Source organism: Apteryx mantelli, chromosome 1 (genome assembly GCF_036417845.1).
Source record: "Apteryx mantelli isolate bAptMan1 chromosome 1, bAptMan1.hap1, whole genome shotgun sequence".
In the NCBI taxonomy this organism is placed as follows: Eukaryota; Metazoa; Chordata; class Aves; order Apterygiformes; family Apterygidae; genus Apteryx; species Apteryx mantelli.
Genome location: NC_089978.1, coordinates 206875118 through 206889889, shown reverse-complemented (window position 1 = coordinate 206889889; position 14772 = coordinate 206875118). Strand labels below are relative to the sequence as shown.

Below are 14772 nucleotides of genomic sequence, written 5' to 3'. Positions count from 1 at the left end.
CAAACGCGTACGTGTCTGCCGCCAGACTACCTGGGCTGTCATCTTATGGGGCGCAACGGAGAGAGTGAAGCGTTCAGCTGTGCAGCCAGGAAGCCTGAGGCAGCTATTCTGCTGAACACAAGATGGAAACGAAACCGCCCGGGCATGAGGCAATGCCTACCACCCACCGCAGCCCTTCATCTCCCTGCTGAACTAACAGCTGGAATCCAGATTCGCTGAAGCACAGGGCACAACGTCCAAGACTGAGGCAATGAAACGGGAGGACTGGACTATTGGAGAGAATTAAGAGGTTTCCGAAGAATACAATGATTGAGCAAAGAAACAAATCCTCACGCTGCCAGGATGCACTTGAAAACTCTTTTCAATTTTAGTAGCAATTTACTAGTGAGTTACTGCTAAGTGGTCCACCCCAGGTACCAACACACTCTGAAGGGTCGCTTTTGTGGGTTTTTTGCACATCACCACCACCAACAAGAGATCAAATTAACCCCCTGTCCAGTCAGAAAGCCAGGGAAAGGATATTTTATTCTCCAATATGTTATCTAGTCAAAATAAAACCTATTTTCTGGACTTGGTCAGCTCCCTGAAAATGCAGCCTCTCTTCCCACTGGTCTCTTGGGAACAGCACAAGGTTACAGGGAGACAACAAGCAGAAAACTCTGCTAGCTGCAAAAAACCAAACTGCTTCAGGTGCAGTTTCCCCTCACTCCTAGCACACCACGTTAGCATGACTGACTGGGGAGAGATCAGGCATGTCCTTAGGTAATTTTTAAATCCCAAGAGAACAGAGAGAATGGGGGAAAGGAAGGTGGAGAAAACAGCAGGTTAACTGAGCTTTTGAAATGAATTGGCCTCTTGTGGCAACGAGGGGCATGCTCGGAGCATGTAACGAGCAAGACCCAGCAGTAGGTGAGAGACGGTGGCAGGGGAGGCTCACGGCTCATTTCAAAGCAAAGCGAGACACTTTAGGAGAATCAGATTTGTGTCACATTTCCATGGATAGAAGAAAGTCAGCAGGAGTCATTAAACATGTTAGATTTTAGTTACCTTCTGCAAAGGATAGTCCCTTATATTAAAAAGACAGCTGAGAAATGCCTGTGACAATTTTCTTCACCGGAATCGTCAACCATTCATCTTGCAGAATCTCTCCCCTTCCACTCACCAGTGTCCCTGGCTTTTCCTCTATACACTGCCCAAAGTTAGCTGGTCACAAATAGTTTTTAGAAGTCATCAAAAGCTGAAAATAGAAAACTATACTGACCTGTTAACTTACAAAACTCTGATACCTCTTGGTGAAGTTGTGGGTTGGCATCATTATCCAGATGGTAACACTGCCATCCCTTTCCAACTTTTGATTATCTCACAGTCCTTGAAAAAGGTGACAGAGATAACCAGACACTTTGGAGGAAAGGGGGGAGCTCTACCCTAAAAGCAGCTCCCAAGACCAGTCAATGCCAATGGTAATCCTGAGGCAGAGGGTTATCCCCATCAGATCAAACGAGGGACTAAGATGCTGTGCTAATGCACAGCAGGTGCTGTGCTGATGCAGGTGCTAAGAACCACCTGGGCTGACACTAATAGAGTCCTGCTGTCACACCTTCCAGCAGCTTTTATCTTTTTTCTTTCTCTCCAGCTCAGAAGAATCTGATTTAGCTGGCAAAATCAACTCCATTATTGGCAGCTGCCATGACCACAGGACTCAAAAAGTAGCTGAAAGGAGCTCCGTAAATTGTTTCGTGGTGGTTGGTCAGGTCTCAGAACTGCCATCAGACAGTTTGGTGGTACTACTCCTTCCCCAGCAAAGCGACATACATGGTGACAGAAGCTGATCTTTCTCAGATGTCTTCTGTTGTGCTTTCTCATTTACTGTGACTTTCCTCTCTTCGTTTTGAATCAAACAGAATCAAACTCCAGAACCAAACTCCATCAACATCACCAGCCTGTGAACGTCTTAGCTAAATCTTTCTTTTCCCCTCAAAAGTCAACCAATAATTACTACTCCACTACCACTACTATGAGAATTCTCATTTTCCTAAAACAGATCATATACAGTTCCACATTAAATAAGAAGAAAAAAGCCTTCTCAGTATTCTAAGACTAAATGCATTCACTATTTTCCCATGTTTGCATCTTCAATAAAAGTATTTAAATGCTTTAACAGTGATTTTTAAAATGCAAAGTAATAACTTGATGTGAAACCAAAAACAACAAAAGTTTGGTTAAGTCAGTAAGAGTTTTGCTAAAGGTCAAATCCATGATAAAGGCATGGTGAGCACCAGCCTTCACCAAATTTAACATTTACATCGGGTTCTTCTGACTTGTCAGCCTTCAATTTTTGAAGGTTATTTTGCAAATCCCACAACATCTCCCATCAGTGGGGATTTCACTGTAATCCTGGTGGGAACAACTGATGGGAACTGCAATGCCAAAGGAATGAGCAAGTCACAGAGAAACATCTACAGGCTGGAGAGAGAACATGGGTACTTTTCTAGAGCAGGACAGGCCAGGGGGAATTACCTGCTTCAGGTATCCATGGGAGGCAGGGCAGCAGTCTGCCTCCCACGTGGGCAGGCATAAGAAAGCAGCTGGAGAGGCCTCGCACTGAGCAAGGAGGATGAAAAGCTGCCGCAGCTTATAAATGCAGGGAGCCAAGAGGCAGCTGCAGCTGCTCCGAGCACATGTCCTTTCTGCCTTCCAGGCCACCAAAGAGCAGCTCACGCAGGTTGTGTGGCCGAGCTCTGATCTGCTCAGAAGATGCTCCTCTGCACCACTGCGCGAGGTAACAGGGACCCCAGAAGACACGAGGGCAACATGCCAGGAGCCCTGACCATCCCATTCGGTACAGAAACCTTGTAATAAAAGGTCCAGGTAGTAAAATGGCAGAAATTATGAATCCAGCAAGAAAGGATATTTGGAGTCCAGAGAAAAACAGCGAGGTTTTTTTAAAAGCGCGAGGGAGGCAGGGGGTTGTGAGAGTTAACAGCAGGAATGATCATAAAAAGGTTTAATTTCAGAACTGCATTTGGGATGGGAACTTTGCTCCTTAGAAGGCAGTTGTGTAATTTAAGTGTGGGATTTCAGCACTACGACATACAGAAATACAGACGGTGCAGGAAGCTGCTTAGGGCAAAACAACTGGTTTGCTGGAGCGCGCCGCCAGATTTTAGCTCAGGCTGACCAAGGGCAAAACTGTGCAACTTTTAACAATATGCTTCACCACTGCTGCCGTGATGTTCACATGACAGCAACTCCTTTGGGGCAATATACTAGTTTAATAGCAATGTTAACACTTGAAATGCAGATCTTGTGATGATATTTTTGTAAGTTTTACTGGTCCTACCTCAAACCAGCTTTTGTAAACTACACTGGCATCAAAGAATTCAATTCTGATGCATCACTTTACCATTAAAATCTTGTATTAAAAAAAAAAAAAGATGCCCTGTAGAGGACACTGTAAAAGCACTAGTACATAAGAGATAATGAAAGAATAAATGGCATCATGGGTGAAATCAGTATTATCAAGTCTCCCGCACAGAAGAGATCACAGCTGCTATCATATAAAAAGATGTAATTTATAGCTATATTACTGATATTTAAGAAGATGGAAGAAACCCTGTTTATGTAATATACTAAACATACTCTTGAGGGGATTAGACTAAATAATGCCCTAAATTCAGCATCTTCCAGTCTAATAAAGGACATAAAACCTGTTCAGCAATCTGTTTCTATTTTAAAAGACAAGCTATGGTATACATTACAAATACTGTTTGTAAAAGAGATCTATGGAAAGAGGGTTGGTGGGATGTTCTGCATATATTAATGCTTCATTAAAAATGCCATAAGAAGTAAGAAAAAAAACCCTAAGTTTAAGATGCCCTCCCACATAAGGAAAAGGATTTTAAAGCACTTATTAAATTACTTCACTTGCTTGAGCAAAAACATGAGCTTTCTTGGAAATCAGGACAAGCTGATTATATAAGACCCAGCTAGTTCTTTTTTAAATGTTTTTTCAACCCATGAAGATCTATATCTACAGTTAAAAAAAAAAATAAAGATGTGTATGATCTGAGCTTTGGTTCTTAAAGGAATCTTAATGCGTATCATTTAGAATGACTCCAATTACTTCCTTACTTTTACATGGTATTGTGACTGCTTGGGCATTCCTGGGCTTTCCCTCAGTCAAACAGAACCTGACTTACACGGCAAGCTTCCTGTGGCAGGGATCAGCTTTTTGTTCAGCTTGTACGTAAGGCCCGGTATACTCAGGTCCCTCTCAATTACCAGAGCCGCTGGGGGTCTCCTGAAACACGGCGAGAGCCTAACAGCAGTTGCACACAGGCCACTGAGAAGTAAGAGGGTAGGCTGAGGGTCAGAGTTTTCTTTAGTATTTTGCTAAAAGTCTGTTTGCTCTGCAAAATTCAAGGCAAAGATGTAAACGGAAAACATGCTGTGTAAGAGTACATCTGTCTGACACCAGACCTATTTAATTAAGTACTATAAAAGTTACTTTAAAACCAAAGAGTAGAAGATCCAACAGCATCGCCTGTATTGCTACAACACGTGACATCTCTGATTTATTTAAGATTGCATAATACCTAGATCAAAGAATTGTACTCTGCCAAACACAAATAACTGCCCCCACGTATTTTCATGACTGACCTGGTGCTGGCCGGGTGACATGCCTGGCTGGGCACACCTGGCAGCAGGCGAGAGGCAGTCCCCAGCCGCACAGCGTGGCTGCCCCGGGCCTGGTTTAAGCAGGAGCACCTCTGAGGACAGGTCGTGCTTCTGGGCCTAGGGAGACCGAACACAACTTCCAGGTGCCGATTTCATGGTGGTCCCCAAACTGCTATTTTTGCTGCTAAGTGGCAGCTCAGAGCCGCTCTCTCGCTCAGGACATCCGCACTTCCCTGGGCCAGGTTTCCACCTCTGCTCCACAAATGGAAAGGAGCGTGCTTGAATAAGGTGAGCTTACCCACACTCGAATGGTATCAGGTAAGGATTTGGCCCTTGGGTATACGAACTGTCCTGCAAGCTGGCTCAAATCCAGCCGGGTGTAACAGGAAGATTTCTTTTCTGGAAGAGAGGTTGAATTTTCAAACTTCAGAAGAGCGGTGTGCCTGCTTAACGAAGGGCTCCTTCCGACACAGTCCCCGGCTCCGGCAAGGCGCCTGCCGCAGGGTCATCTCACCTAGCTTTAAATGCCTACAGGGCAGCTGTCTGCCTGCAAGAGCTCCCATGTGCCGCCTACGCTGCCTTCACGTGGAAAAGAGAAAGTGGAGCTTTTAGGACACAGTGCAACTGACCTATTTTAGGTACCTACTTTAGGCTGAGATGAATCACCCCCAGCAGCGCCTGCTTCTCTCTGCTGACTGTAAAGGGAGCTGAGCTAATCTACCTTTGGCCAGGTAAATTCCAACCATCATGCTGAACACAAGCAGGAAGAAACGCACAAAAATGTTGATCGGAAGCTACCAATTCACAATATTAACACTGTGCTGCGCATAAAGAATTTATGATCTAAAGAGCAGAAGATCCACTCCAATTAGGTTTAAATATTAAGCTGTAAAGATTGTGATAACACAAGTAAATTAGTATCTCAGAAGCAGATCCCTAGAGTAATTGCACAGTTGTTACAAATTCAAGTTGCAGAAAATTACTATTTGCAAGGATGCACGAAACGTAAAGCTAATTTCTCTTGATGTAGGCCAGTGCAGTGATCTGAAGGCCTAAAACATATGCGGTCCAATTAGTGTAGCTGTACAAGTAAAGCAGGAAAAAGCTTGAAGAGGGTGACTGATAAAAGTTAAATTCTCGACGAACGAGCAAGGTCCCTGTAGTTCAACTTAGATCCATACAAGGCATATGAAGTACAGAATAGGGGACTCAGAAATCTCCAAATACAGAATTAAAGAAAATCCAGTATGAGTGAAATAGAGGGTGCTGCCAGTGACTGGAACTTGGCTGCTTGCCTTGCATATGGATAACCAGCCTATTTAGAAATGGCTAACAACAGCACAACAGAACATGGTACAAAAGATGAAGGCATATAGCAGTGCACACAGAAGTTACCGATATCTGTAAAGGAGAACGAACCATGCCTTATTCTCTCCGAATTCAAGCTGTTGGTCAGCTAGCTCCTGCTGTGTGCTGCTTCCTCCTGGATATACGGTGCTACTCGTGCTGCCAACCCCACCACATGAAAAAGAAATCTGCTTTACAAATCCAGCGACAAGGTAATTCATGCGGCTCAGCAAAGCTGAGGTGGGATTGCAGGAGGTGGCACTGGGGACGGACTGAGGAGCAGCGAGGCAGGAGCAGTGACAAACACCCTGCCTCTGGCGCATCAAGAGTAGGCAAGAGCTGCTGTACTGCCAGCGGTGGCCTTCGGGAAGGGCAGATCCTCAAGGCTGGCCCCATCCCAACCACAGTGCAAAGCAAAAGGACCCCAGTCTGCTGTAAAATGCTCAAGTGACAACTGTGCAGCAGCACATGCTTGGATTTACAAAGTTCAAGTATTTTAATAGTGGTGTAGTATCTCATGCAACATGAATAAGGGCTGAAAAGCCTGTCTAAGCTTTCCAGCTAGGCTAGTTGGTCTAACAGAAGACATTCTCTTGGCCTAAAAGCCTCGCACAGTCTGCCTAATAATTCCACGGTGGGAGCATTTTATCAGTGTCTGAACATGACCACCAGCAAAGTCCATTTACTGAACCTGGGTGAATGAAGTTGAATTGTAAGCAAAGACAATTGTGTGTTGGGGTTTAAGGATGGGATTTTTAAAAGTGCAGAAAAGGCTCTGAGAACAAAATCCCATCAGTTCTCATATGACTTGCAATCCTAAATTCAATCTTGTCAATTTTGCCATAACCATCAGGGCTGAGATTACAATCAAACTATTCATAGCTAAGTTACATATACAGCTATATCAGCTCTATAACTATTATCCATTCCCCTATAACTCAAGGTGTCATGGCTTGAGATGCAAGAAAACCTAGTTTTTTAACTGAACTAGACTAATGACATATACGATCTTCAACAAATACTTTTTTATTAAACATACAAAGAGACATAATTTGCATTTTAATATTTTGGAAATCACAGAATCACAGAATGGTTGAGGTTGGAAGGGACCTCTGGAGATCATCTAGTCCAACCCCCCTGCTCAAGCAGGGTCACCTAAAGCACATTGCACAGGATCGCCTCCAGGCGTGTTTTGAATATCTCCAGAGAAGGAGACTCCACAACCTCTCTGGGCAACCTGTTCCAGTGCTCTGTCACCCTCGCAGTGAAAAAGTATTTCCTCATGTTCAGATGGAAGCGTCTGTGTTTCAGTTTGTGCCCATTGCCTCGCGTCCTGTCGCTCGGCACCACTGAAAAGAGTCTGGTCCCATCCTCTTGACACCCTCCCTTCAGATACTTGTACACGTTGATAAGATCTCCTCTCAGCCTTCTCTTCTCCAGGCTAAACAGGCCCAGCTCTCTCAGCCTTTCCTCATAAGAGAGATGCTCCAGTCCCCTAATCATCTTTGTAGCCCTTCGCTGGACTCGCTCCAGTAGTGCCACATCCCTCTTGTACTGGGGAGCCCAGAACTGGATGCAGTACTCCAGATGTGGCCTCACCAGGGCTGAGTAGAGGGGGAGAATCACCTCCCTCGACCTGCTGGCAACACTCTTCCTGATGCACCCCAGGATACCATTGGCCTTCTTGGCCACAAGGGCACATTGCTGCCTCATGCTTAACTTGGTGTCCACCAGCACTCCCAGGTCCTTCTCTGCAGAGCTGCTTTCCAGCAGGTCAGCCCCCAACCTGTACTGGTGCATGGGGTTATTTCTCCCTGGGTGCAGGACCCTGCACTTGCCTTTGATGAACTTCATGAGGTTCCTCTCTGCCCACCTCTCCAGCCTGTCCAGGTCTCTCTGAATGGCAGCACAGCCATTCAAATAAATCCTACTAACATCCACTGATGATGAACTAACACTTTCTTTTACTGGCCCAAGCACTACACTGGGCTATGTGGTGTTTCAGCTTCAAGAACTGTAAATATTTACAGCAGACTCCTGTTGACTGTATATTTCAAATCCTGCTATAAATGTGCAGACAGATAACAGTGGGTTTTCTGAAGCAGAACCACTGCTGGCTGGAATTTAAGAGTCAGCCTTTATGATTTCAGCAAAAGCTGGTAACATCCATGCACAGAAGTGCATGGACGGAGTTGGGTCCCAGGCCGGACTGAGTCCGCAGGGCTCTGCATGATGATGTCTCCTGCCAGGGCTGGGCACATGCAGCACTGAAGTGGTAACACCAAGGTCAGGGCAGACCACGCAGAAATTAGAAAAGATCATCCAAGCCATGAATCTAGAGGATCCTTCATGCTGGAGGTGTAATGTTCATACAGCACTTCTGTTCTAATATATTTTAAAAATCAGCTTGTTTTAAAAAAAAACAGAGCAAAAACTCTCTGTAATTTTTCCTGACATTTTAAGACACAAAATAGTATTTACTTATAAAACCATCTACACTAGACAAACATACAAAGATTCCTGAAGCTGATTTCCTGAAGAATAAATAACACTACAGAGGTTACAAACAAGGATCTTCCACTTTTAAATTTCTATCTACATTTTCATCACTTAAGCTTTCAATGCCTCTCTTTCCCAATACAGAAGGCAGGATGGCTGCAGCCTTGACTTTTCAACAGTTGAAAGGGGCAGTTTTGCTAAAATTCAGCATTAACTTGAACCATCACTGTATGCAGTTTACTTCTTTTGAAAGAGGATTATGTGCACTCTCCAAAGGCACCGGAGGGTTTGGGTTTTTGGAGGGAAGGTGAGAGAGTTAGTTGATGTATTTCTCCCCTTTTGCAGCTCAGCCCATGAGTGGGAAGAGGGTAATAATATTTATGATACATCTCCTATAGCATACTTCTCTACTTTTTAAGACCAGTCACGGTCTCCAGATAAATTACTGCTCCATTGTCAAACATTCACAAAAGAAAGAAACATCATTTTTACCGTATAAGAGCAAGTCTGTCTTTTTCAGATGGATGATCATCAAGCCACTGCGAGTAGCGGGCAATGGACCACTCAGCCCTCTGATACACAGAAACATAAACAAGCAACAATTACACATAAATGTGAAAAAGGACACACATACCTATTTCAGAAACTAAGATGAAATAAATGAAGGCCATGTGAGGCTCTTAACATTGAAGTTATGCAGGATCAGGAAAGAAATCAGAGGCAAATAACAGGAACAGCTCAGTAAGTTATTTGGGAGCTCAAAGATGAGATCTGACACCAGCATTTCACCTAATTCAGACAGCGGTTTGAATCTAGATCTTCTACATCCTACGTGAGGAGGATCCAGGCAATTTGCAGGCTAGGATGAGACCTGCCATTTCTTTTATGAGCTGATAGAATATTAAAGAATTGAGAAACTATTTAAAATCAGGCTATCATTTTTCTGCTCTTAATTTAAATACAAAATCAATGACTAACACCTTTGCTATAAAAAAAACTAAGCCAACAAGCCATATCAAGTATGTGCTCGAACAATTTTTAACTAAAATAACTAGGGCAAACAACAATGTTCATCTCTCCTTAGGATATCTAAGAAGCAAGGATAGGCTGATCTTGTTACCTGGAAGGGTGATTTTAACTCTGGTGGTGCTCTTGTAAATAAGAACTGAAGAATAATGCTGAATGGAATAAGCTCTCCCAAAGCTGGGCTATTGGCAATATGCTCACTGGTCTGGAACAGCAGTGGTCTGGAAAAATGTAACAATACACTTGTGAAAGAAAGGAAAAGCTTCTCTTATGCATTAGAGTAATACCTACATAGTGGCAATATTGTGTTAGGACAGAATTATCTCATTTTTTTCCACTAGTCTGCATCTTAGTTTTTCAGCATGTTTGGACTGTAAAAATTTACAGTAGTCCTCTATTTTAATTAAACAACACAAGACTGTAGGTTGTATATTTTAATGAAAACAGTTGGGTAACTCCAGAGGTCACTGTCATAAGAAGTAGCATGCTGAATGCAACACAAAAAAGTACAATTTGGCCAACATTTGCATGACTAAGAATGTTAAACCACAGTTATACTCTAAATAAAATTTAGAAGGAAGGACTTTAATTTGTTTCTAATTTGCATGTGGATGTTGCCAAAAAGCTTTCAATCAGAACTAATAAAAGGTAGTAAATTAGTTTTGAAATATAGTTTGGCCACACTACCAAGTGCTACAGAAACTGTGACTGCAACTCACCTGAATGACCTCAGCAGTCTGTAAGATTTTCCTAGGTCAGACACTCGTCGGCAGAGTGGTGCTACTGCTAACTCCATCTATAAAAACAAAAATTTGAATTTGAATTAGACTGTCCCAGAATATAAAACACAGAATATAACTAGTTTGCCTTTAAGCAATAATTTGAACTTGCAGGCTAAGTCATCAACTTATCACCAGTGGCTGCGTTTGAGACAAGAAGCTATTCTTTCCTTTCATTTTGCATTGCCCAAGCCAAGACTTTTGTCTTAATCTTGGCTGACACAGTAAGTATTGCAGGACAAACAATAGCTATTGTCCATGAGTAATCACAGAAAGGGTCTCATGGGCTTTCTGTGATTGATGCTTCGTTTATCTTAGCAGGTTTATTTTGTTAGTGGTGAGTATCCCGATGAAGCATTTATGTTAATATCCCCAAAATCTGGTCTCAGACTGGGAAGAAAGCAAATCTAGGCATGCCTCTGCAACACAGTATCAAAGCAGTACCAATGCACACCTCCTTCAGTCAGGTACCCTCTCCTTTAGGGAAGGACAAGGTTAAAGTAATTTATTCTTAAATACTTGGTCACAAATGCTGGGGCACAAAACCTACACAGATTAGAAGACAGCTGGGACCCTTTTGCCATAGGGTCATATGGAACCACAGTATAAAGAGCATCTATAAGAGCATCATTTTCTTACTCAACTGTCTGCTCCCTGTTAGGGCTCTGAGTCACAGCAGCCATCTTTAGAAATAAACATTTTTTAACACTTTTTTTTTTTTTTTTTTTTTTAAGCACTGTGGAGCTCAACTGCCTTTTCAAACAGGAGCTAGACTCTGCTTGGGTTTTTATATCATTCACACAAGACTAAATTCCAGTCATGGATTCTTCATTGATTCTTCATTACCAGCCAAGACGTACAGGTGAGAAAGAACAATTTCACTTTCAGATCCCGGATGGAACCCCCCTCAGCATCATTACATGGCAAAATTTCAGTTAATATGCACAAAAATCCAACAGTACTGCCAAAAAAAAAAAAAGGTGAAGTCATTTTCTCCACATATGGATTAAGTCTTTATTTTTTGCATTTCTGGAGTGTCAGTCAACAAAAGAAGGATGCAAACTTTATTCTTTATGTATACTTTTTAAAATCATGGACATAAAGGACTAATCAGACTTTGATTTCTGCATAATGCACAATTAAGCTAAGTTTCAAAGGATCAAAGCTAAAATAAGTAACCAGGTCAGAAACACCATAGCATCAGCTTCCCATCTAAATTACATTGCTGAGCTAGTTCAAAGCATCTGTGATAAGATGATAAGTACAATGAGGTCTTTAGCACTATTACTCTTCTCAGTTGTAGCATTCTCTCAAACAGAACTGGCCACTCAAACACCAGCTTCCCAGAGAACATGCAGCTGTGCTTCTCACTCGCTGTGGTCATAAACAAAGACAGTATGGCAAATTTTGTTGTCATACTTCATCTAAAACCAGAAGAAAGTAAAGTAGTAATTAATGCAAAATCAAGGCCATACACTTTAGGCACCCAGCTTTAGCAGCACACCATTTAAAGATGTGATGCTAGCACAGAAGTCATCTCACCTATCTTTCGATATCTACCTCTGAGCTAGTGCTGGGTTCTCTTCATACTCAGTGGAGAGAAACAGCCACTTCCGCAGTGTGATACATCCTTCCCTAAGGTGGATGTCTAAAGCAGGTAGGGTGAATCACATCCAAAAAGCGCCTGTCTACATGATGTGTCATGAGACAAAGCTGGAGAATCCAGAGTGCCATACCTAGGTACCCACGCTTCCTCTACAGGCAAAGAAGAGAGGAAGGCACCCCTGAAAGGTGATGGAGGAAAGATCACACAGAGCTAGCTTACAGAAAATGCAGAGCTTCTCCCTGGAGCTTAGAAACCTTGGAGGACATGCCCCACATTAAGCACTTCCAGCCACTTGATATCTATCTGCATTTTATATTAGGCAGAAACCCATAGGAAAAGAAAGTGAATAAAAAACCCAGGAAGCAGAGATAAGAAGCTTTTTCTCCTGTTTTCAGATTAATGCTCTAGCCCGGGGCAACAGTCAGGCTCCCTCCTGCCTGCTATCCTTCTGGCCCCTCTAGTCTAGGCTATGAACTGGTCCTTCTTCAACAGCTGGGTGGGATCCCTGCCCTGTGTTCCCTCACAGACTGAGGTCTAGGTCCCCTCTCCTGGCATGCAGGTGCAGGGGGTCCCTAAGTCTTAGACTAAAGAGCATGTACTCTTTAACTCAGCTCCTCAGTTCCTGAGCGAGCGCTCTATCCATTAGACAGCAGTGCAAAATGCAAGCGATGAGCAGCCAACGTCCCAAGGCTTGAGAAAGAGCTGTCAGCACCCGTGCCACGTGCTGGCCTCAGTGGCATAAGTGAGCAATGTTTTGTGCCTGTTCACAGGACAGACAAGCTTTCCCCAGGGATTTCTGCAGGAAGGTGCTCTGACTCCAAACTCTGATGAAGCTTAGTGCAAGTTCAACATATTGTTTCCCCAGGTTGGACACTTTTGAGCATGTACAGGAGCCAAGAGGCAGGTCTGCTGCACAAGATCAGGAGCAAGCGGCCAAAAAAGAGGAGCTGATAAAGTAGGCTTTGCTGCATCATGATACAACACCTGCACAGGCTCTGAAAAACAAATGGGAGCAAGACTCTGATTTCTTCAGAGCTTCTTTTCAAATATTAGTATTGGTTAGTGGCAGCTGGAAGAAACTGATATCCCATAGGAGCTCTGGTGTCCCTGCTCTGGTGGGAGCTGCAGGCTTGTAGCTGTGAAGAACTAGGGAGAAGATAATTCTTTTAGGTGCTTTAGGGAATTTTCTAATAGGCAACAAACTGTCATTCTGACTTGTGAAAACAGAGATGCATGCAGCAAACTGTACTCATGGGGAGAAAGAGATCCCAGCACAGCAAAATATAATTTGGCTTAATAAGTTTTAAATGATCCTTTCTCTCCTGAAATATAATATGATGTAATGAGACATAAGTGAAACTTCACTGTTTCTACAGCTTAACCAATTATTTATTTAAACAAATTTAAATAATCTCTCTGGAACATACTTAGCAGTTTCCCTAAATCAACATTTTTTGGTCTTAAATACTAAAGAATACAATTTACTTCAGAAAATTCTTTTACTTCGTCTCCAACCTTTATTCACTCTAGGAAATTATTAGTATTGCTAGAACTGGATAAATTTAATGGCAGCAGATGGTTGATTCGTGAAGAACTAGCTGCCAAAGGAAAAAAAAAATGTTTTTAAGCTTTGCAGCATACTATACCATCTAGAATTGACTCACAAAGAGTGGGAATGAGTGAAAAGTAATGTGGTAAAAATGTACATAAACCACAAAAACTCTTTTTTTATTTTTAATTTCCAGCACTAGTGCGCTAGGTGTTATAACCCAATCTCTCCATTAACAACTAGAATTCGAGTAATACCCAAGACTGTTTTTTCGTTTGGACCTCATCTGTTTGTCCGAGTCCAACGATTTGATGAGATGCTACAGCACCTTTCTGCTGTCACTTTCTGCTGTCACACATGCTGGGCTTCACGTCTCCACGATCAGCCGTGCTGGCCGGCACCGCCAGCTCAGGAGCGGCTGCTAGGGAAGAATCATTTCGCTTGGAGCAGCTGCTATTTTTAAGGTGCAGGAATTGGGCAGAGAACAGAACACGCATCGCTTTTTGGTTTTGTTACCTGTCATCACCTGAAGCTTTGTCAACTGTTGAGTCATGCAATATGGTTACACGGTAACAGCTTTTGCTATGCTACACAGCTACAGTTTCCCAAGCATTTTGGTGAGCTTTTACGTGCTGGGTGATGCTTTTGGCTGTCTGCAAGCCAGTGGTGGTATCGTGTGCGCAAGGCCTTTTGTGCAGCCGCATCCTATGGGCTTTACAGATGAAAGTATGAGCAGTACTTCTGGTGGCCTTTCCACATTTCTCTCCCAAAATTGCACCTCTGAAAAGTCATATATCTAGGTTAAATCAAATCAGAAATTTAGCAAAAGGAATTGCATGTGAATGTCAAAAAGAAAGGGACAGCTAGGATGGAAGAGGGCCTAATGACTGTGCCTCATATCTTCTAACTTTGTTCAAAGCCCATTGCTTTTTCATGATTTATTCATGTTATTTTGCTGTGCTTCAGAGAACATAATGACAGACTCCTGCCCAACTTCTATATAAAAAATATGCCTCTTCTCAATGATTCTTGCTCTCTAAGCCTAAAAAGGCTTTATTATCTTTTCTTCTCATATGACCCTCTCCTAGCCCATGGCCAGCTGGTCAATTATTTGTTGAACTATTCACTGGCTAGCCATATTGTAAAAAATACATCACATGGCTGACTTCTCTAATCTGATTATGTTCAGCAACCCAAGGGTAAAGTTAATACATACTCTAGATACAGATAATGTGTATATACTGAAGAGTGCTTTGAAAAAATCCATAGTGAAGTTATTGTTTAGTGCC

The 14772-nt window shown here is 42.8% G+C and overlaps 1 protein-coding gene across 3 annotated transcripts in view; it reads right to left on the bottom strand.

Annotated features, from left to right (window-relative positions):
- COG5 (component of oligomeric golgi complex 5) overlaps window positions 1-14772 on the bottom strand; it is a 194637-nt gene that overhangs the window by 3055 nt on the left and 176810 nt on the right. For 2 of the 3 annotated variants that reach the window (XM_067316262.1, XM_067316267.1), the window contains exons 19-21: window positions 10269-10345; window positions 9644-9770; window positions 9016-9095 (exon numbers count right to left, since the gene is read on the bottom strand). In XM_067316262.1, coding sequence (XP_067172363.1) covers window positions 9016-9095; window positions 9644-9770; window positions 10269-10345 — 284 coding nt within the window. Of the gene's footprint in view, window positions 1-9015; window positions 9096-9643; window positions 9771-10268; window positions 10346-14772 lie in introns of those variants that run through there. The other variant, XM_067316272.1, reaches the window with a different exon arrangement.